Genomic DNA, 24,349 nt, shown 5'->3' on the forward strand with positions numbered 1-24,349 from the left:
CAGTAGTTAAGGCAAAAAGTTGGGTTTAAGATTGTAGCGGCATCTTAAGGGCCTTGCTAACTGGCCTGGAGCTGACGTTAGAAATGAGAAGAGCTCCCACCGTGAGATTGGCTGATATCACCAGATGTGTGAGAAACATTCCTTCGCTGGGAACCACAACGCTGAATTTGGTCCCTTTCAAAGCTACCTGGAGTGACCAAGCATACAATTCCTGCTTCTTCATCCACACTTCAAAATTGAGGGTAATTTAATTGCAAAAATCAAATTAGTGATTTATAAGGGTGCAATATCTGAGTTTTGGCTAATGTATCTGGAAACAATATTACGAAAACATTCTGAGACTAATATTAGCATTTCCCAGAATCAGCTGGTGATTACTATTTGGTTGCTGGGCAACTGAATAGAAGGTGAAAGTCATTGTGTGTTGGGAGGTTGAGGAATGAGAATGATTGCGTGGTGAGAGCCAAGAGGTTAAATTTCATCACAAAATTGTGAGTTTTCTGCTTAGACCTGCTTCAGAGCTGTTTAAATTGGGCCCAGGGACTGGTCATCACAAAGTACTCTGGCAAATTCTAGTTTCTACAGACAGAATCAGCTTATTTTTTGTTTTGAATTGACTGTACATGTGAATCTTTTAAACGGTCAGTTGTAAATCTGCATAGTGACCATTCTAAATGAAGAGTCTAGATCTTGAAATGGCAGCCAAGAATATGATATAAAGGAAGCTATTTTACTATTGAGTAGAAGTTCCACCATCTCTTGCCATTTTGTGGTTGCATTAATTGAGTATTTGGCTGGATTTGATTGAAAGAGAACATAAAAGGAACCACCATGTGAGAGAATTGCACAATTCCCTGCAGGAGACACAATTTTTCCCTTTTCTTCCCCAAAGCATATAAATGTACAGAAAGATTTACTGTAGACAAACAATGTTAAATTCTAGAGATATTTTTGCATTACAGTTCTAGGGGGTCTTTATCAAACAGAAAAATAATTAACTGAAGACAAATAATTACCCCCCCCCCCGAAGTATTATTTCAAGTATTACGTGTCATTGCTAAAAGAATTGTGGCACTTAATAATTGCCAGACTATGACTATCTTGAACACAAGTAGACCCTTGCTATTCAATAGCATTATCAATGATGAGATCTACACTGCCCATAACAGTGTAGATACCATTAACAAGTAACACTTCAGTTACACAAATACTGTGGCTACAGTAGCAGGATCTTCAACAGTGAGTGATGCACCTCCTCTCACCATAAGCTCTTTCCACTATTTACCAGCCACAGGCCTGAAATGAGCGAATGCTTTCCGCTTGCCTGGATGTGTGGAGCTCCAATAGTACTTGAGAAGGTCATCGCCATGCAGGACAAAACCTCTTGCTTGATTGATATCAACCATCCTAAGCATTTGTTCCTTCTACCATCAGCATTAAGTGGCTGCAGTGTGTGCCGTCTGCAAGATGCACTGCAGTTACTCAACTAGGCTGCTCTGACAGCATTTGCCAAGCCTGTATCTCCACCACTGTGAAGGACAAAGTTAGGAGTATATCCGAACACCCCAATGCCACATCGTTCCCAGCATGGAACTATATCACCATTACTTCATCATTGCTGGATTTAAGTTTGGGAACTCCCTCCTTTACAGCACTGTGGAATAGCTTCACCATGACCTCTTCAATTCAGCAATAAATGATAACCTTACTAGTGACACCACCTCATACAGAAAGTGAGTCAGTGAAAACCATTCATCTGGCACAATAATCATTTTCCTTGGTGAGTTTGACAACCAATGATAATGCAATCCAATGCAATTAACAAGGATCTCCACTCTTTAAGAAGGGAGGGAGGCAGAAGGAAGGAAATTATAGAATAGTTAGTCTGACTTTAGTGGTTGGGAAGATGTTGGAGTCCATTATTGAGGTTGAGGTTGAGGTTGAGGGATATTTGGAGGCACATGATAAACAGGCCAAAGTCAATGTGGTTTCGTTAAGGGAAAAACTTGGCTGCCAAATCTGTTGGAATTCTTTCAGGAAATAACAGGCAGGATAGACAAAGGAGAGTCAGTGGATATTGGTTACCTGGATCTTTGACAAGGTGTCACACATGAGGCTGCTAAACATTATCAGAGCCCATGGTATTACAGGAAAGATGGCTGACCGGCAGCAGGCAGATAGTGGGTAGAAAAGAAGCCTTTTCTGGTTGGCTAGTGGTGTTCTGCAAGGGTCAGTGTTGGGGTCATTTCTTTTCGCGAAGTCTGTCAATGATTTGATGATGGGATTGATGGTGATGTGGCCAAGTTTGCATATGATATGAAGATAGGTGGAGGGGCAAGTAGTGTTGAGGAAACAAGGAGTCTGCAGAAGAACTTTGACAGATTGGGAGAATGGGCAAAGAAGTGGCAGATAGAATACAGTGTTGGGAAGTGTATGGCCGTGCATTTTGGCAGAAGGAATGAAGGCAAAAAGTATTTTCTAAACAGGGAGAAAATTCAAAAATCCCAAGTGCAAAGGAACTTGGAAGACATTGTGCAGGATTCCCTAAAGGTTAATTTGCAAGTTGAGTTGATAATAAGGAAGTCAAATGCAGTGTTAGCATTGATTTTAAGAGGACCAGAATGTAATGCTGAGGCTTTATAAGGCATTGACCACACTGCACAGAGTATTGTGAGCAGTTTTGGGCTCCTTATCTAAGAAAAGTTGTGCTGACATTGGAGAGGGTCCAGAGGAGATTCAGGAGAATGAATCCAGAAATGAAAGGGTTAATGTATAGGGAGTGCTTGATGGCATTGGGGCTGTATGCATTGGAATTTAGGAAGGAAGATCTCATTAAAACCTATCATATATTGAAAGGCTTAGGTAGAGTGGGTGTTGAGAGGATGTTTCCTATAGTGGGTGAGTCTAGGACTAGAGGGCACAGCCTTAGAATAAAGGGGCGTCCATTTAGAAAAGAGCTGAGGAGGAATTTCTTTAGCCAGCGGGTGGTGAATCTGTGGAATTCATTTCCACAAACAGTTGCGTTGGCCAAGTCATTGAGAATATTTAAAGCAGAGGTTAAACATCATAAAATGTCCCAAGATATTTAAAAGATGCAATGATAAATAAAATTTGACAGTGAGTTGCATAAGATGCTTGGGCATATGGCCAAAGATGTCTGAAGGAGGTTTTTACAGAGAAAGTGAGAGGCTGGTGGGAGAGAGAGGGATGCTGTGCATAATTAAGCTGCATAATTTGAAACTTCAACTGAAAGAACAGCCGCCAGCAGTGGACAGAATCAGAAGCGCACAGGGGGACCTGTTCGTAAAATCAAGGTGTTGCCTGCCTATAAAGTGATGTGGTTCACCATGAAGGAGGCACATTGTGCTTTCAATTAGGTCAGAGAGAGAAACAATTTGGCAGAGCGGTTTTGGTTTGATGGAAAATGGAAGGGAAAAGGTCAGCCAGAAGTATATTAGAAAACTCCAGGCTTAAGAACATGGAGGAGAGTTTTAGATGCAGATGAACTGAGTCAGGCCATAATGGAATTAGACTTGTGCAGCCCTGGTGCTGGTTTGGTTATTTTTGGGGAAGTTAGAGTTGAAATTTCAGCTACATTTAGCCGGTTATGCATGGATTGAACCTCATGGTTGAAGTTCAAACTAATTTACTTTCTGGTTGGATGAGAGCACAAGGATGATACGAGATTAGAATTAGCTTCAACAAGCTTAACCAACTCATTATGCTGCTTAACAATTTTCAAAAAAAAAATACCATTATGGCGCTCTTCGTTTAATGGTGTCCTGTGCATGAGAACCAAGCCAGATATGAGGGAGATCCCTGATGGTATGTATTTTGATGAGATTTGATAGAAATGTGAATATTATGTCCTTCTGCAAACCAAGATTGATTTTTGTTTTCCTCTCTGCAGGCGGAGACGGCGGCCAATCGGATCTGCAAAGTTCTGGCTGTTAACCAGGAGAACGAGCAACTGATGGAGGATTATGAGAAGCTGGCTAGTGATGTATGCACAAAGATGTTTCTGTGGTTGACTGACCAGTACTTTTAGAGCTGTAGAAATGTTTGTCTCCCTGAAACCGAAATGGGTCCTGAAATTAATCCACAAGTGAGCCATGTTCCGTCCACAACAGGCACTAGTATTGAATTCTTCCTTATTGAATGGTCAAATGACACAACCCCTTCTAGTGTGAGCCAGTGTAATTAAACTGTAAATAATCATTCCTAACATACAATAATCGATCTGTTAGCAAAAGCATAGAAATTAATTCTTAATTTTCAGGTTTTTCTACTGGCGTCATTCCAGGTTGGTGCCTTTACCTTGGAAAGTCCATCTTGTCCACCTGGATTACAAGAACTGTGTTTGTAGCCTTCAAACACGATAGATTTTAATAGCACTTTAGAAGACCACTTTTTACCCATCTGCCTGTTCAGTTTTGGTGACCCTTCCTTGCCCAGGGGCTATTTAATTATATTTTTAATAATGGGAATACTTGAATTGAATTTCTCTGAAAAGCAGGTGTAAAGGATTGCTGGAAAAGTTATTTGCCAAAGATTTTCTCTCAGAAAGGGTTAGCAACTCCACTTCCCTACAAAAGCTGAACTATCGTAGGTGACCCACAGAGGGTGGCTGCAGTTTAAGATGAATCTTCAGTATTGTAGCGCTGAGCTATAGGGAGGAGCTGTGACAGGACACAGGAAAAGTAACACAGCAGCAGGGGTTGTAGAACTGCTGCCTCACAGTTCCAGTAACCAGGTTTGGTCCTGTTCTCTGGTGCTGTTTGTGTGAAGTTTGTACGCTGCTCTTATGACCTCATGGGTTTCCACTGGGTTCACCATATGCGCATGCGCACACACACATGCACACACACATATCCCAAAGGCCTGTTCATTGGTAGGTTAATTGGACACTGTAAATTGCCCCAAGAATATAGGTGAGAAGCAGAAACTGAGGTTTATGGAAACATGGGGAGAGTAGATTACAGGGAAATATTAGTGGGAGAATGGAATTGCACAATGGGCTAAATGGCCTCTTAGGTCATAAAGAAATATGAATGAAATCGAAACCATTCCAAATATTACACAAAACTCTCTCTAGCATTAAGAACAAGGCTGAGCACATCGAATTAGATATACTTAAGTTCAGAAGGTATCTACATTGCATTCTGGAAATGCAAGTGAGTGTTGGAAACAAGCCTGTCCTTTATCCAGATGTAATACCCCATTTTCCCACCATGAAAGCCAAAAGGACATTGCTCACTGATCCTAGGTAACAATCAAGCAAGGTCTTGTTTCACCAGATCCCAGCACCTTCTTCCAAAAGCCCTCTGCTTCGCTCTTCCCATTACCCAGCTGGTTTACTTTCAGAAATAAGACACTTACTGCTCAGGCAGTTAGGCAGAACATGTGGAAATACGGTTTAGGTTTTAGGTCAGTGGCTTTCCATCCAACCTTGAGAAAGGTTTGGGATGAGCTCATTTTAAGTTGCACAGATAGGTGGGTGGTGAGAAGAGAAATGTGTGTGAAAAGGTGAAGGAGAGGAGAGGTTATGACATTCAGCTTTTGTCAGTCACTTTCCCATCTCCCTGGTTACGAGCCCCCCTGGGGGGTCCAGTTTAATTCTCGCATTGTAGCAAATCCCAGCAAACACTCCCAAGAGCTGGCAGGACTTTCCCCAAGTTTTAGTATTGATATGTTATAGGCTGAAGTAACGAGGTGGCAGTTAGTGGAAGACACAGAAATGAACAGGCATTATCAATGCCTGTGCCATTTCTGCATTGTTGACCTGGGCCTCAGTCCATTTGTATTGGACAGATCAACTTTACAGATCAACTTTCCTGAGTCTCAGTGCTACTTGAGCACTGGGCTTTCACAAAGGGGGATACTGATAATGAAGTTAGGACCTAGACACAGTGTGCCAGTGTCTAGAGTCGGCCAAACTTGCTTGCTAATTGCCAGCTGAGTTTGATCAACGTGTGTGTGTGTGTTTGTTTGTTTGTTTGTTTGTGTTGGGAGAGGGCTGGTGGATAGGACATTCAATGTTAAATAGCGATCAGGTGGAGTTATCTATACTGCAGAAGATATGAGCCCAGCGTGAAGTTTGACCCTGTAGATTTTGTCACGTCTAATTTTGTTCCTTTATATCTGACCATTCACACAGTTGCACCACTCTGGAACAAAACACCCCATTATGACAATTCCTGTTGGATTTACTAAAGTTAAGGGCAGGTTCCTGCTGTTGTGAGTTCAAGTTCAAGTTCAGTTTTATGGTCATGCAACCATACACCCGTATACAGCTAATCGAAACATTGTTCCTGTAGAGCCAGGGTGCAAAGCACAGTACATATCATCACACACAGAACATATAGTTACGATCCAGCACACAGTCACAGAATAATATTAGCACAGGTCCCTGAGTGGTATGGTCCGAAGGTCGACAGGTTGACATAAAGTGTGAGGTGCATGCTTACATAAGATAGTATAATGTTAGAGACATAGAAAACCTACAGCACTTCGGCCCACATAGTTGTGCCGAACATGTCCTTACCTTAGAAATTACTAGCCTTACCCACAGCCTTCTATTTTTTTAAGCTCCATGTACCTATCTAAATGTTTCTTAAAAGACCCTATCGTATCCGCCTCCACCATCGTTGCCAGCAGCCCATTCCACGCACTCACCACTCTCTGAGTAAAAAACTTACCCCTGACATCTCCTCTGTACCTACTCCCCAGCACCTTAATCCTGTGTCCTCTTGTGGCAACCATTTCAGCCCTGGGAAAAAGCCTTTGACTATCCACATGATCAATGCCTCTCATCATCTTATACACCTCTATCAGGTCACCTCTCATCCTCCGTCACTCCAAGGAGAAAAGGCCAAGTTCACTCAACCTATTCTCATAAGACATGCTCCCCCAATCCAGGCAGCATCCTTGTAAATCTCCTCTGCACCCTTTCTGTGGCTTCCACATCCTTCCTGTAGTAAGGCGACCAGAACTGAGCACGGTACTCCAAGTGGGGTCTGACCAGGGTCCTATATAGCTGCAACATTACCTCTCAGCTCCTAAATTCAATTCCGCAACTGATGAAGGCCAATGTACCGTATGCCTTCCTAACCACAGAGTCAACCTGCACAGCTGCTTTGAGTGTCCTATGGGCTCGGACCCCAAGATCCCTCTGATCCTCCACATTGCCAGGAGTCTTACCATTAAATCTATATTCTGCCATCATATTTGACCTATCAAAATGAACCACTTCACACTTATCTGGGTTGAACTCCATCCGTCACTTCTCAGCCCAGATTTGCATCCTATCAATGTCCCGCTGTAACCTCTGACAGCCATCCACACTATCCACAACACCTCCAACCTTTGTGTCATCAGCAAACTTACTAACCCATCCCTCCACTTCCTCATCCTGGTCATTTATAAAAATCACAAAGAGTAAGGGTCCCAGAACAGATCCCTGAGGCACCCCGCTGGTGATCGACCTCCATGCAGAATATGACCCGTCTACAACCACTGTTTGCCTTCTGTGGGCAAGCCAGTTCTGGATCCACAAAGCAATGTCCCCTAGGATCCCATGTCTCTTTACTTTCTCAATAAGTCTTGCATGGGGTACCTTATCAAATGCCTTGCTGAAATCCATATACACTACATCTACTGCTCTTCCTTCATCAATGTATTTAGTCACATCCTCAAAAAATTCAATCAGGCTCGTAAGGCACAACCTGCCTTTCACAAAGCCATGCTGACTACTCCTAATCATATTATACCTCTCCAAATGTTCATAAATCCTGCCTCTCAGGATCTTCTCCATCAACTTACCAACCACTGAGGTAAGACTCACTGGTCTATAATTTCCTGGGCTATCTCTACTCCCTTTCTTGAATAGAGGAACAACATCCGCAACCCTTCAATCCTCCAGAACCTCTCCCGTCCCTATTGATGATGCAAAGATCATCGCCAGAGGCTCAACAATCTCTTCCCTCGCCTCCCACGGTAGCCTGGGGTACATCTTATCCGGTCCTGGATGCTTTCCAAAAGCTGCAGCACATCCTCTTTCTTAATATCTACATGTTCAAGCTTTTCAGTCTGCTGAAAGTCATCACTACAAGCACCAAGATCCTTTTCCATAGTGAATACTGAAGTAAAGTATTTATTAAGTACCTCTGCTATTTCCTCCAGTTCCATACACGCTTTCCCACTGTCACACTTGATAGGTCCTATTCTTTCACGTCTTATCCTCTTGTTCTTCACATACTTGTAGAATGCCTTGGAGTTTTCCTTAATCCTGCCCAGCAAGGCCTTCTCATGGCCCCCTCCAAGGCATTCTACATGGCTCTCTTAATTTCTTTCTTAAGCTCCTTCCTATTAGCCTTATAATCTTCTAGATCTCTAACATTACCTAGCTCTCTGAACCTTCTGTAAGCTTTTCTTCTTGACTAGATTTAGAACAGCCTTTGTACACCACGGTTCCTGTACCCTACCATAACTTCCCCGACTCATTGGAATGTACCTGTACAGAACTCCACACAAATATCCCCTGAATATTTGCTACATTTCTTCTGTACTTTTCCCTGAGAACATCTGTTTCCAATTTAAGCCTCCAATTTCCTGCCTGATAACCTCAAAATTCCCCTTACTCCAATTAAACACTTTTTTAACTTGTCTGTTCCTATCTCTCTCCAATGTTATTGTAAAGGAGACAGAATTATGATCACTATCTCCAAAATGCTCTCCCACTGAGAGATCTGACACCTGTCAGATGTTACTGGCACTATTATAATAGTGCAAGCAGTCGTAAAAATATGTGAAACAGCAGCAATGAGAGATGACAAGTGACCGGTGCAGGATGAGGGTGTGTCCATGAGTTGGGGAATAGGGGAAGGTGTAGGTGGCAGGATATTCAGATAGGTGTACAATACATGTTTGCTGGTTGGCAGCAAGACGTTAAGAAGTCTGACTGAGAAGGAGCTGTTACCTGCCTGACAGTTCTGGTTCTTATGCTGTGGTATCTTCTGCCTGACAGCAGGAGGTCAAAGAGATTATGGGGAGTCTCTTTGACAATGGCCTTACCACAATCTCTTTGACAATGGGGTGGTAAAGGGGGGTATGTGGGGGCAGGTGAAGGGGAGGGGGATGGGGTGGTAAAGGGGAAGGGGGATGGGATGGTAAAGGGGAGGGGGATGGGATGGTAAAGGGGAGGGGGTGGGGTGGTAAAGGGGAGGGGGATGGGGTGGTGAAGGGGAGGGGGGATGGGGTGATAAAGGGGGGGTGAGATGGGGTGGTAAAGGGCAGGGGGGATGGGGTGGTGAAGGGGGATGGGATGGGGTGGTAAAGGGAGGGGGAAGTAAAGGGGAGGAAGGATGAGGGAGTAAAGTGGAGGGGGATGGGGAGTAAAGGGGAGGGGGGATGAGATGGGGTGGTAAAGCGGGGGTGGGTTGGGGTGGTAAAGGGGAGGGGAGATGGGGTGATAAAGAGCAAGGGGATGGGTTGGGGTGGTAAAGGGGGGATGGCGAAGTAAAGGGCAGGGGATGAGGGAGTAAAGGGGAGGGGGGTGAGGAAGGGGAGGGGGATGGGTGAGTAAAGGGGAGGGGGTTTGGGGAGTAAAGGGGACGGGGATGGGGGAGTAAAGGGGAGAGGGATGGGGTGGTAAGGGGAGGGGGATGGGGTGGTGAAGGGGGGATGGGATGGGGTGGTGAAGGGAGATGGGGAAGTAAAGGGGAGGGGGGATGAGGGAGTAAAGTGGAGGGGGATGGGGAGTAAAGGGGAGGGGGGATGAGATGGGGTGGTAAAGGGGATGGGTTGGGGTGGTAAAGGGGAGGGGAGATGGGGAAGTAAAGGGGAGGGGGATGAGGGAGTAAAGGAGAGGGGGGTGAGGGAGTAAAGGGGAGGGGGATTGGGGAGTAAAGGGGAGGGGGATGGGGGAGTAAAGGGGAGGGGGATGGGGTGGTAAAGGGGGGATGGGATGGGGTGGTAAAAGGGAGGGGGGATGGGGTGGTAGAGGGGAGGGGGGATGGGGTGGGAAAGGGGGGATGGGGTGGGAAAGGGGGGATGGGATGGGGTGGTAGAGGGGAGGGGGGATGGGGTGGTAAAGGGGGGATGGGATGGGATGGGGTGGTAAAGGGGAGGGGGGATGGGGTGGTAAAGCGGAGCGGGGATGTGGGGGCAGGCGAAGTGGAGCCTTGCTTGCCTGAGGTGCTGACATAGTAGTTGCATTGCAGCTCCTGGAGTGGATCCGGCGCACTATCCCCTGGCTGGAAAACCGCTCCCCAGAGAACACCATGCAAGCCATGCAGCAGAAGCTGGAGGATTTCCGGGATTACCGCCGGCTCCACAAGCCACCCAAGGTGCAGGAGAAGTGCCAGCTGGAGATCAACTTCAACACACTGCAGACCAAGCTAAGACTCAGCAACAGACCAGCCTTCATGCCATCTGAAGGGAAGATGGTGTCGGTACGTGTCCCTTCTTTTTAGTCCTATCCTGAGAGAGCAATTCCAATGTAACTACTTCACACAGGCCCTGAGCTTTTACATTTTCTTTTCCCATCAGTTTCTCACTTATTTACCAGTTTTTTTGTAACGCAGACTTTATTCGGTCTGTATTTGGTCCAGATTTTATCGTAATTGTGATGTTAATTGTACAGCTGCAAGTTATGAATCTTGATTCACAGATCAAGTCACCATTGAGAATCACTCACAAGCAACCGGGTCAACCCCATACAACAGAACGCTGGCCTTTGTAACCTCATTTAAAGATACAAAGTCATTTGTTCTCACTGTTCCATCACCCATCTCTACACTGCTCCCTTTGTTGCCTCTCTGGGTACGCAGCTCGTCACTGCAACCTCACCGTCCCATTCACCGTGCCTTGCCGGATCTGTGCCTATTGACAGAACACCTGGGTCTGGATATATGTCCAAAAGATTTAACTGCACCCTGATGCGGTGTCAATGTTTCTGGTCCCTGGATATCCTGTTTCTGGATAAGGTCCTGACCCCAGTGGGTCCTTGCTTTGGATGGGCCTTGAAGCCTGATGTCAGCTGTTGTTAGATCTTAAGAGCCCAGATCCTGTAGGCAGTGAGGGTACCCTGGCAGTGGGTTGTTGGCAGTGAGGGTAGCCTGGCAGTGGGTTGTTGGCAGTGAGGGTACCCAGGCAGAGGGTTGTTGGCAGTGAGGAAGGTATGTGAAGGCTTCCTGAACTTATCCCATGGATGTAAAGTTTGGTTTCACACTACAATAACTCTCATTTTGCATGAAAGGATCTGTGGATGAACCAACGTACAAATTTTATTTCACTGAGGACCATCTGTAGTAGATAGTGTCGAGAGCATTGTGAATACTCCTTTAGAAATGAAATGTCTTACTTATGCAGCAGATCAATATATAATCTAGTTTTCTTTATGATATTTGTCATCAGTGTTTTTATGACTTTCAATCATAATCTGGATTCCATTTCATATTTTGCCTCAGATCTTCCTGATGGCTAAAGGTACCCAGTACGATTGTACTCTCTATGATTTTCCTTCCCAATGCATTTCAAAAGCCATTTCTTTCACTTAATAATTGGAAGTAGCCGCAGATGTTGTGTTATTGCTGTAGGTTTTAACCCTGAAATGTGCAGTCGAAAGGTAGTAGGAATTATCCTGGGAATTAGACCAGTGAGTGTTACATCAGTGATTGACAAGATATTCAAGAGGATTCTTGGAGACAGGATTTATGAGCATTTGGAGAAGCTGGATCTGATTGAGTATAGTCAGTGCGGCTCTGTGAGGGGCAGGTCAGGCCTCACAAATCTGACTGACTTCTTCAGGGAAGTGACAAAATAAATTTGAAGAAGGTAGAGTGGTGGATGTAAGTGTATACAGATTTTGGGAAGGTGCTCGACAAGGCTCCACATGGTAAGCTCATTCAGATAGTCAGAAGTCATGGGATCCTGGGAAAATTGGCTGTGTGGATTCGGAACTGGCTAACCCACAAAAGTTGAGGTGATAATGGATAGAGCATGGTCTGCCTCGAGGTTCGTGACTCGTGTTGGAATATGTTCTGGGACCCCTGCCGTTTGTGATAGTTATAAATGACTTGCATTAGGAAGTGGAAGGGTAGGTTAGTAAGTTTACAGATGACACGAAGTTCGGTGGTGGTGTTGATAGTGCAGAAGGTTGTCGTAGGTTACAAGAGGACATTGACAGGACTGGGCTGAGAAGAGGCAGGTAGAGTTCAGTCAGAAGAAGTGTGAAATGATACACTTTGGAAGGTTGAACTTGAAGGCCAACTACAACGTTGATGGCAGGAATAGTGTGGAGAAACAAAGGGATTCTGGGATTCACTTCCAAAGATCCCTCAAAGTCGAGACATAAGTTGATAGAGTGGTTAAGAAAGTGTATTGTGTGGTGGCCTTCATTAGTCAGGGGATTGAGTTCAAGAGCTGTGAGGTAATGTTGCACCTCTATAAAACCCTATTCAGACCACACTTGGAGTATTGTGTTCAGTTCTGGTCACCTCTTTATAAGATGGATGTGGAAACTTTAGAGAGAATGCACAAGAGATTTACCAGAATACTGCCTGGATTAGAAAGCATGTTTTACGAGAAAAGGTCGAGCGAGCTAGTGCTTTACTCTTTGGGGGAAAGGAGGATAAGAGGTGATGAGAGATGTACAAGATGACGGGGCATAGATAGGGTGGACAGCCAGTATTTTTTTTTCCCAGGGCAGCACTGGCTATTGTGAGAGGATAATTGGAAGGAAGTGCAGGAGGGATGTCAGAAGTAGTTATTTTACACAGAGAATAGTAAGTGTGTGGAATGCACTGCCGGGGGTGGTGGTAGAGGCAAATACATTAGGAACATTTAAGACACTCTGAGACAAGCACATAGATGAATGAAAAATGGAGGACTGTATGGGAGAGAAGGGTTAGATTGATCCTGGAGTAGGTTAAAATGTTGGCACAACATCATGGGCCAACGGGCCTATATTGTACTATGGTATGTTCTAATGTGAGAATTGTAGAGACGTGAAATGTGAATAAACATCCACACTGGAGGGCATGAAAACATAATCCATTGTTGCAGCTATTTGAATTTTGGTCATAATACTTAGTTTTTAAGTGCTAAAATGCGTTGATGCAGTAATTTACAATATATCTCTTTTTAGCTTTCTTCCTAGGTGTTTACTGGATGAGTATCTCGGAGTTTTAAGTCAGGGGTGGCCTAGGTTTAGTTGTCTGCAATAACTGCACTGTGATGTGCTACAATCTGCCTTGCAGAGGGTCAAATGAGTGTGGGATGCCGCTGCTGGTTTCCATCCCGTACACCTGCTGAGAGATTGTGCAGCTGTAAGTATGGGCGAGGCCAGGGTTTGCTTCAGTCAGGGACAACACAAGCTGGTGTTGTATTCCTTGGTACTTAGAAACTTCAGCATTGATTTAATTAAAGTTTTCAACTCAGTGAAAGAACTGTTAGGGTAGACTGAAACTGTTGTTAGACTCTAGGATTGGTGGGTGTGTGTGCTATACAAGTTAAAACCAAGCCTTTAGTAGTGATGTTGGGAAACGTGTCCAAACAGAGCCTTAGGAACTTGGAACTCACTTCCAAGACTGAAGACTGGTCAATTATTAATTTTAAATACTTTTGCTATATTTTTGTATCAAAGGAATTGATGGATGTGATGCCGAGGCTGGTATGCAGTTAAGTCACAGGTCAGCCATCACCTGATGGAAAAGACTTAAGAATCTAAGTCATCATTCAACTTACATTGTTGAGATTGTTTCATGGATGACGATACCTGGTGTCGGTGGAGCCTTGCTCTGGGAAAAGGGGAGAAAGTTTAACAGGGAACAGAAAAGGACAGACAGGGAGAGGGGCTTGGAAAAGAGCTCCAGCTACCCTAATGGTATATTTCATGGTGTGATCCAGTGCCACCTACATATCATTAGTCTTAACAAATAAGTATTTAACATTTGAACATCAATCATAGGACAGCAAGCCCTACTCTACAGAAATGCCACCGTTGGTGCTAGTAAGGATGCAGCAGCAGCAGATAGATTGTCCAGGCTAAAAGGCTTCACCAACACCCACTGCCCCCCCCTATCCTTTCTTGACTTTCCACAATCCAGGTAATGTGTGACACGTCAATCTCCATAAGCAAGTAGCTGCACCAAGCTCCCTTGCCCAATATAAAACCCTAATGAGGAAGGGGAGACCAGGCATCAAACCACAACAAAAGGAGAAGGAAATACAAAATGGAAGAGTTGCCCTGTGTGTTCTTCACTTCCCTTCTCTTACCTCGACCCATGATTAAATAGTCTGCTTCAAACTGACACTGACCTGGTCTCAGAGCAAGATGCTCTTTTGAAAGGTCAGGAAACGTAGGAGAGAAAGTTTAAATTCAAGCAACACACATCAAAGTTGCTGGTAAACGCAGCAGGCCGGCAGCATCTCTTTTAAATTCAACATTGTTTTTCCAGATTAACATTCTTCAAACACAAAGCGAGAAATAATTTTGGTTGCTCTTGTTTGCTTTGTTTAATTGGAGTAATACTTCATTGTAACTGCTATTTTCTGCATTGTCAGAGTGAGCCCATCAAAGCTAAGTTCTGGTGGCCAGCAAATGTTCACCTTCAGACCTCAGTACAGGTCCTCCCCACATTATGGCGAGGTTCTCTTTCTGTGAACTGATTGTAGCTTAAGTTGTTCTGCCATGTGGCAGAAGGTGGTAGAAGCCAGCAACTCCTTCCCACGGTCTCCCAAAAGCTCATTCATACGTACAGGCTGCACATACAGTAAGTCAGGTGTTTGTAAGCTGGGGAGGACCTGTGAACAGAGTAGACTAGGTGTTTACAGGCTAGCATCAATTAACTAATAGAAAAGTCTCTAGTTGTGTACACCCTTGTATTCAAGCTCTTTTTATATATTCTGCTTACAAGCAACACAGACACTGTCAGAGTGTCCGGTCCTGCAGAAGGGACTGGACCCGAAACAACGACTGTACTCTTTTTTCCATAGACGCTGCCTGGTCTGCTGAGTTTCTCCAGCATTTTGTGTGTGTTGTCCAAATGATTTTGTATTTTTTTGCAATCCATTCAAAATCTGGAAATATTCTCTGGATATAAGAACAAAGCATAGCAGTAGGCTGTTTAACGTGTTCTTTCATTCATTAAGGTCACGTGTAGCCTGTGACTCATCTCCCTGTATCCATTCTGATTATTATAAATCTATCAAACTCAGACATTGAACCATGATATAAAGGAAACAATTGGTGTTCCGTCCATGCCAACCAAAATGCCTAACTGCGCTCGTCTCATTTGCCTGAGTTTGGCCCCTGTCCCTTTTAACCTTTCCTATCCATGAAGCTGTCAAAGCATCTACTAAATGTCATAATTGTCATCCTCTCTTCCACCTCCTCGGGCAGTTCTCTCCATATACCCACCACCCTCTATGAAGGAAAGCTACCCCTCATGGTCCCTTTAAATCTTCCGTATCTCAGCTTAGGTCTGTGCTCTCTTGTTTTGGATTCTTCTACACTGGGCAACAGGCTGTGACCATCCAACCTCTCTAAGCCCCTCACGATTTTGTCCTTCTGGAAGTGGGTTGATGTAGATAAAATAGGATGAATATGAGTGCAAGCTAATTGTGGTTCTTGGTAATTGCAGGATATAAATAATGCCTGGGGCTCACTGGAGCAAGCTGAGAAAGGATACGAGGAATGGCTGCTGAATGAGATCAGGAGGCTGGAGCGACTGGACCACCTGGCTGAAAAGTTCAGGCAGAAAGCGGCAATCCACGAGGCCTGGAGCAATGGTAATTATTTCAATATTGAGAGCTGCAAAGAGGCATGAAGTCCAAATGTGTGGATCTGCTAATTTAATTGAATGGACGTGGGTGTACATGTTCCTTTGGTGCACTAAAGCATAGCAGTTAGTCTCATCTATTATAACATCACAATAAGAAAAAATATTGACAATTTGGGCAAAGCTTCATTAACATTGGGGTGATTGTGTTGGCAAAGAGATTCAGGAGCTAAAATAGGCATGTAATGGTGTAGAGCCTTTGATTGGCACCTCATTCCCAAACATGCTGAGTGCAGGTCGGTGGGAGGATAGGGTAAGTGTTTGGCATGGACTAGAAGGGCCGAGATGGCCTGTTTCCATGCTGTAATTGTTATATGGTTATACTGCAACATCCTCCTGGTTTCATTGAGGGATAACAAGGAAGTGTGACCTATGACCTTGTTAGCTTTGTGATTGACATCATAAAGAGGCATTAATTGACCGGGAATGAAAATGGCACAATCTCATTTACACAAAACAAATTGTATGCATAATTAGCACAAATAGGTCCAAGTTCTCAGTTAATGTTTCTTAACTAATCTGCACTTGATTTTGGATTGTCGTAGAACTTGGGGGCAGAGGATGGGATATAAATCTTCAATATAGTCTTCCCTCATTATGTCCCCTCCCTGACCTGTTTACCACATGACAAGGTTATTAACAGGAAAAAAATTACTTTTCATATTTGCATTTTAATTGCAATACTCTTTACAGGCACTATTTCAATTTGTTGCCAAATGACTCTTGGAGTGTCCGGCATTGCATCCAAGTGCAGTCAGCACAACTGAAATATATCACTGCAAATTATTAGCTTCTCCTGAAAAGTTCACAACCCTTGCCTTTTGATTTGTTAGTCACTGATCTACCTTGTGGGAGGCTGCTAGAAGGAATAGCTGATTGATCAGTTCCTGTTTGCAGAAATGTCTTCATATTCTGGTCATTGTAGCTCTGGAAGGAGCTTTCAACTTTGGAGGAGGTATAGTTCAAAGTACTTTCAGGGTGAAGAGGATAATCATGAAACCAGCTTATGTCAATGGAGCACATTTTTAGGAAGTCAAGGTGTAATCTATTTTGGGTGTTTAAATGACAAAATCGGGCTACTTGGTTCGATTCCTGGGTTCCAGTAATTTTTTCCTCTGATTGGACAGTCCAGAACAAAACAAAGCTAGGATTTAATTTTAAAACTGGCCATTCTTTACATGAGTCCTGATGAAGGGTTTCGGCTTATAATATAGACTTTATTTCCCTCCACCGATGATGCTGCCTGACCTGTTAAATTCCTCCAGCATTTTGTGTGTGTTGCTCAAGATCTCCAGCACCTGCAGAATCTCTTGTGACAGAAATGTGGGGTGACTGGATAAGAGAACAGGCTCACTTAATTTCCCGGGACAGTAAGCTATTCCCAGGGCTTCCTACAAACCGCTCTTGCTTTGGTTACCCTGAAGCGTATGAGAGCCTGAGGTGATTGACCCCCAACAGTTTGGTTTTTGTGCAGTTGTTATTCTGTCTCCATTCCTTGCTCACAGGACAGGCCTGGTTTTATAATCAGAACAAAGGCGCTCCACCAGTGAGGCACACACCTCAAGCTTTGAACATCTTGTTCCTGAATGATAGACATGGACCTCCCACGACACTGTGCTCCTTGGAGCATGAAACTGGACTGGGGGATAAGGATTAATGCTGATACCTAACAACCAGAGATGAACACAATCTAGCTAGCTCTCTTAAGAGAAGAGAGCAGGTAGGGTACTTTGGCCTCCTTACCTAGGTTTGGAGGGACAAGTGTTTTGATGAAGGTTCTCCAGCTAACATAGCAAGATTCAAGCTCGATGAAACCTGGCTGCTAACTATGCCACCTGACCACTACAATGTCAGACAGACCCCTTTTGGCCATCAGTAGAGGAGTAGAGAAGTGGAGCTGATTGTTGTTATTGTTAACTCCCAATCCACAATGCCGATCCAACTTTCCTAAATGGGACGATTACCTTTTCTGACCACTCTTTTCTGTGTCCACCTCACTGTTTCAGGGAAGGAGGAAATGCTGATGGCCAAGGATTTTGAGACCGCCACCCTGTCAGAAGTCAAGGCTATACTGAAAAAGCATGAGGCCTTCGAGAGTGACCTGGCAGCTCATCAGGACCGCGTTGAACAGATTGCTGCAATTGCCCAGGAGCTGAAGTACGTGCTTCAAAAAAACTCTCATTTTAGAACATAGCACAAGACCAGGCCCTTCAGCCCACACTCCCCATGCTGATTACAATGCTGATTTAAACTCAGTCTGTACACGATCCATATCAGTCCATTCACTGCATGCTCATGTCTGTCTAAAAGCCTCTAAAATGCTGCTTACGTGCCTGCTCCCTCACAGTGCATCCCAGGCACCTGCCAGTCTGTGTTTTTAAAAAAAAAAATGCCTTGCACATCTTCTTTCAACTTTCCAACTTTCACCTCAAATGCACTTTACCAGTATTTGATATTTCTACCCTGGGAAAACAATTCAGACTGTCTATTTTCTCTGTGCCTGTCATAATTCTATAAGATATATCCTATCTCCCCTCAGCCTCCAGAGCTCCAGGGAAAGTGGTACAGTTTGCCCAACTTCTCCTTATAGCCCAGACCTTCTAATCCAGGCAGTAAGCCTCTTCTGTATTGTTTCCAAAGCTTCCACAAACTTCATGCACACAATATCTGAAGGAGAAATTAGAGAAAGAAATGGAATTGAATCTGCCCAGCGGGAGATAGCACACAAACAAATCCTAAGTCCCAGCAAGCTGCCTTGAACTCAGTTTGACTGATGGCTTTTTTCTCAAACACATTACTGTATCTTTTGTGATAGTAACGCTGTCCATTGCGTAAATGATGTTTGTGGAAGTACTAAAGACCAATTTAACGCCATCATATTTGGAGAGAGCCCTCTGTCTGAAAACCTCTCGGTGGCCAGCTAAGGGGGTTCGCCTGTAGGGTGACAGATGGATGTTGCTGAGGAGGAGAACGACTCTACGAATGGGAGTAAAATCCTTATTGTTCCACTTCAGAAAATTGAAAGGTGCAGTTTTCGAATCCAGCTGTGCAAACTTCACAGCTGGAAGAATGGAGCCAAGAACTCAGGAAAAGGACATCACCAGCGTGATGTTGCCTGATTGCCTCCTTTTCCCTCTCTCACAAAGTCCAAAATGAGATCGCATTGCCTCATTTTGTTGATGATGTGCATTTTATGGGTTAATCAGACATGGGGGCTTAGATGCCTTTTATTGGTATCTTTACAGCCCTGCAGTACAGTGCAAGCTGAGCAGAGCTAAGATATTTACCTGAATTACTTGAGGCTCGGTTAATGCTCCAGATAAGATTCTAGTTATGGGGAGGCTTTGAGTTCATAGACAACGAGTCATTCCTGTTTTTTGCCCTCTGACAAAAAATGGCTTGTTTTATATATTGAGCATTTATTGTGACCCACTTGGGAATGAGATAGAAACATAGAAAAACATAGAAAATAGGTGCAGGAGTAGGCCATTCAGCCCTTCGAGCCTGCACCGCCATTTATTATGATCATGGCTGATCATCCAACTCAGAACCCCACCCCAGCCTTCCCTCCATACCCCCTGATCCCCGTAGCCACAAGGGCCATATCTAACTCCCTCTTAAATATAGCCAATGAACTGGCCTCAACTGTTTCCTGTGGCAGAGAATTCCACAGATTCACCACTCTCTGTGTGAAGAAGTTTTTCCTAATCTCGGTCCTAAAAGGCTTCCCCTTTATCCTCAAACTGTGACCCCTCGTTCTGGACTTCCCCAACATCGGGAACAATCTTCCTGCATCTAGCCTGTCCAATCCCTTTAGGATTTTATATGTTTCAATCAGATCCCCCCTCAATCTTCTAAATTCCAACGAGTACAAGCCCAGTTCATCCAGTCTTTCTTCATATGAAAGTCCTGCCATCCCAGGAATCAATCTGGTGAACCTTCTTTGTACTCCCTCTATGGCAAGAATGTCTTTCCTCAGATTAGGGGACCAAAACTGCACACAATACTCCAGGTGCGGTCTCACCAAGGCCTTGTACAATTGCAGTAGTACCTCCCTGCTCCTGTACTCGAATCCTCTCGCTATAAATGCCAGCATACCATTCGCCTTTTTCACCGCCTGCTGTACCTGCATGCCCACTTTCAATGACTGGTGTATAATGACACCCAGGTCTCGTTGCACCTCCCCTTTTCCTAATCGGCCACCATTCAGATAATAATCTGTTTTCCTATTTTTGCCACCAAAGTGGATAACTTCACATTTATCCACATTAAATTGCATCTGCCATGAATTTGCCCACTCACCCAACCTATCCAAGTCACCCTGTATCCTCTTAGCATCCTCCTCACAGCTAACACTGCCACCCAGCTTCGTGTCATCCGCAAACTTGGAGATGCTGCATTTAATTCCCTCATCCAAGTCATTAATATATATTGTAAACAACTGGGGTCCCAGCACTGAGCCTTGCGGTACCCCACTAGTCACCACCTGCCATTCTGAAAAGGTCCCGTTTATTCCCACTCTTTGCTTCTTGTCTGCTAACCAATTCTCCATCCACATCAATACCTTACCCCCAATACCGTGTGCTTTAAGTTTGCACACTAATCTCCTGTGTGGGACCTTGTCAAAAGCCTTTTGAAAATCCAAATATACCACATCCACTGGTTCTCCCCTATCCACTCTACTAGTTACATCCTCAAAAAATTCTAAGAGATTCGTCAGACATGATTTTCCTTTCACAAATCCATGCTGACTTTGTCCGATGATTTCACCACTTTCCAAATGTGCTGTTATCACATCTTTGATAACTGACTCCAGCAGTTTCCCCACCACCGACGTTAGGCTAACCGGTCTATAATTCCCCGGTTTCTCTCTCCCTCCTTTTTTAAAAAGTGGGGTTACATTAGCCACCCTCCAATCCTCAGGAACTAGTCCAGAATCTAACGAGTTTTGAAAAATTATCACTAATGCATCCACTATTTCTTAGGCTACTTCCTTAAGCACTCTAGGATGCAGACCATCTGGCCCTGGGGATTTATCTGCCTTCAATCCCTTCAATTTACCTAACACCACTTCCCTACTAACATGTATTTCGCTCAGTTCCTCCATCTCACTGGACCCTCTGTCCCCTACTATTTCTGGAAGATTATTTATGTCCTCCTTAGTGAAGACAGAACCAAAGTAATTATTCAATTGGTCTGCCATGTCCTTGCTCTCCATAATCAATTCACCTGTTTCTGTCTGTAGGGGACCTACATTTGTCTTTACCAGTCTTTTCCTTTTTACATATCTATAAAAGCTTTCACAGTCAGTTTTTATGTTCCCTGCCAGTTTTCTCTCATAATCTTTTTTCCCCTTCCTAATTAAGCCCTTTGTCCTCCTCTGCTGAACTCTGAATTTCTCCCAGTCCTCAGGTGAGCCACTTTCTCTGGCTAATTTGTATGCTTCTTCTTTGGAATTGATACTATCCCTAATTTCTCTTGTCAGCCACGGGTGCACTACCTTCCTTGATTTATTCTTTTGCCAAACTGGGATGAACAATTGTTGTAGTTCATCCATGCAACCTTTAAATGCTTGCCATTGCATATCCACCGTCAATCCTTTAAGTGTCATTTGCCAGTCTATCTTAGCTAATTCACGTCTCATAACTTCAAAGTTACCCCTCTTTAAGTTCAGAACCTTTGTTTCTGAATTAACTATGTCACTCTCCATCTTAATGAAGAATTCCACCATATTATGATCACTCTTACCCAAGGGGCCTCTCACGACAAGATTGCTAATTAACCCTTCCTCATTGCTCAAAACCCGGTCCAGAATAGCCTGCTCTCTAGTTGGTTCCTCGACATGTTGGTTCAAAAAACCATCCCGCATACATTCCAAGAAATCCTCTTCCTCAGCACCTTTACCAATTTGGTTCACCCAATCTACATGTAGATTGAAGTCACCCATTATAACTGCTGTTCCTTTATTGCACACATTTCTAATTTCCTGTTTAATACCATCTCCGACCTCACTACTACTGTTAGGTGGCCTGTACACAACTCCCAACAGCGTCTTCTGCCCCTTAGTGTTACGCAGCTCTATCCATATCGATTCCACATCTTCCCGGCTTATGTCCTTCCTTTCTATTGCGTTAATCTCTTCTTTAACCAGCAACACCTCCCCACCTCCCCTTCCTTCATGTCTATCCCTCCTGAATATTGAATATCCCTGAACGTTGAACTCCCATCCTTGGTCACCCTGGAGCCATGTCTCTGTGATCCCAACTATATCATAATCATTAATAACAATCTGCACTTTCAATTCATCCACCTTATTACAAATGCTCCTTGCATTAATAAGATGTATAAGCAAATGTCAGAATTAGGGCAGGATTATTGCATATCTACAGCTGTTCATACTGGCCACTAGGAAGTTGAAGGAGTGAGACTGGGGCCAATTTATGTTATTTCTTAGCATTTTTTAATCTATAACCTGAGAAGCTAACTAATTTGTATAGATTTAGAGGTAAAAGTTTTGGAATCCATGTGTAGTGTCTTCTGGATTTCTTTAGCAACCATTCAACTTCCTAGTGATGAGAGTATATTGTTTCTGGAGGGTGATTTTTGTCCTCTCTCAGTCAATTCTTTATCAGCTGAATATTCGCCTGAACCCCTTTTTTAAGCAATTATCTGTTCTGTCCTGTCATCAGTGGAGGATTGATTTGGTTCTGGTCCTGATCCAAGGTCCACATGTTCTGTGACTTGAGTTACAAGACAGTATTCGGTGCAGGAATCCTGATTGGTTTTCCTGGCCTGAGACCGGTCTGTCTGGCTTCTCAATATTGTACTTGGCACCAATTTTCAAGTCAAGCATTCCTTGGATTACACAAGCCTCTGCTGCAATATGCACAGCATCTGCATCTAGTTCACTGGCAAAGCTTCAACTAAGGAGGCAGCTTGCCCAGCGTTGAAGTAAGCCATTGACTCACCAGATAACACTCTCTCTGAACGAGAGAGCCATGGATTCAGGCCCTACTTAGAAGACTTGGTGTGATCTATACTACTATGTTAGTATGTCCAGAGGGAGCACTACACTGTCAGAAGCAGTAAAATGAGGCCCTGTCTTTCTTGGGAATGTTCGAAGACGATTAAGTTATTCTTTACATCTTAACCTTTGCTTATCTTTCAGCCATCAAATTTTATCCTGGATTTGACTTGGTTTTTTTTTGGTGAGACACTGCTGGGTGGAAAGTGACTATTGCATTTGCCTGTTCTCAAACAATGATGAAGTTTCAAAAACAGCATCGTCCTTTGTGTTATTCTTTGGTTGTAAAAGGTACAATGTAAATAGGGTTCCTTCCCCTTTGCAACTTCAGGAAGAAACTCCACAACAAGAGCCATGTTGTGGTGTGTTCCTGATACAGTAGTCCTTCACATTCAGAGCTGGGGTGTAAGGAAAGTGAGGTGTGGATGGTTGCTAACAGTGAGAGAGACAAAAGACTGCAGATGCTGGAATCTGGAGCAACAAACAATTTCCTGAAGGAACGCAGCAGGTTGAGCAGCCACAGTGGGGTGAGTGGGGGAGGAATTGAAAATGTTTCAGGTCAAAGCCCAGCGTTTCTCCAGCAGGTTGTTGAGAGCTTCTGTTGACCATGCACATTTTATTGATAAGCCAGATTTTCTCTGACTTTTACAGTGAGCTGGATTACTGGGATTCTCCAAGTGTGAATGAGCGGTGTCAGAAAATCTGTGATCAGTGGGACAATCTAGGAGCCCTGACCCAGAAGAGGAGAGACGCCTTGGAGGTATTTCCATCTTCAGTCAGCTCCTTTGGATGTGATTTTAGTTTGCTCAGAGAATATACATGAAACTGGTTTGTGACTGTAATACAGAGCATACCAAGAGGTACAGGCCAGACTTTATGTTGACAGTGAGTAGAAATGTAAGGATCTAACTGAGACCACATCGAAATTGCTTTATTCTGTTCGTGCCTCTCTACCTCAAAAGGGAGTAGATGGATCAATGCAATAGCAGGACTTAGAAAACTAAAGTATGACAGCAATGCTTTTATTCCCTTAGATATAGAAGATCAAGCCATGATATCATTAAAGTGCTTAGGAAGATTCACAGGTTTGATAGGATTTGATTGACAAATTTGGTTGAGGAGTCTAAAATAAGAGAGTGTAAACTTAGAACCAGAGTGAAGTCACCCATGGATTGTGACAGGAGCAATATCTGAACACAAAGGTTGGCATAAATCTGTCAAGTCTCTTCAAGAAAATTCTGCTGATGATGCAAGTTGACTGAAAATGTCAAACCTGACATTTATAGATGGTTGTTAGGATGGGTTTTTATGGAAGATGCTACCAATATAGAATGGGGGATTTAAATAAAAGAATTAAATAAATCTATTGAAAAAGCCACTATCAATAATGGCGATGATGAATCTACTGGGTTGCTTAAAAATCCACAAGGGGTGCCTGTCATTTCTTGGGGAGGGATTCCTGAGTTCTGTCTGTGTATTCATC

The 24,349-nt window shown here is 43.8% G+C and overlaps 1 protein-coding gene across 6 annotated transcripts in view; it reads left to right on the forward strand.

The window, feature by feature from the left end:
• actn1 (actinin, alpha 1) overlaps positions 1-24,349 on the forward strand; it is a 260,652-nt gene that overhangs the window by 197,801 nt on the left and 38,502 nt on the right. For all 6 annotated transcript variants that reach the window (XM_063051909.1, XM_063051926.1, XM_063051944.1 and 3 more), the window contains exons 9-13: positions 3,911-4,003; positions 10,221-10,451; positions 15,645-15,792; positions 17,849-17,999; positions 23,518-23,626. In XM_063051909.1, the coding sequence (XP_062907979.1) occupies positions 3,911-4,003; positions 10,221-10,451; positions 15,645-15,792; positions 17,849-17,999; positions 23,518-23,626 (732 nt within the window). The remainder of the gene's footprint in view (positions 1-3,910; positions 4,004-10,220; positions 10,452-15,644; positions 15,793-17,848; positions 18,000-23,517; positions 23,627-24,349) is intronic.

This window comes from Mobula hypostoma, chromosome 1, assembly GCF_963921235.1.
Source record: "Mobula hypostoma chromosome 1, sMobHyp1.1, whole genome shotgun sequence".
Taxonomy (NCBI): domain Eukaryota; kingdom Metazoa; phylum Chordata; class Chondrichthyes; order Myliobatiformes; family Myliobatidae; genus Mobula; species Mobula hypostoma.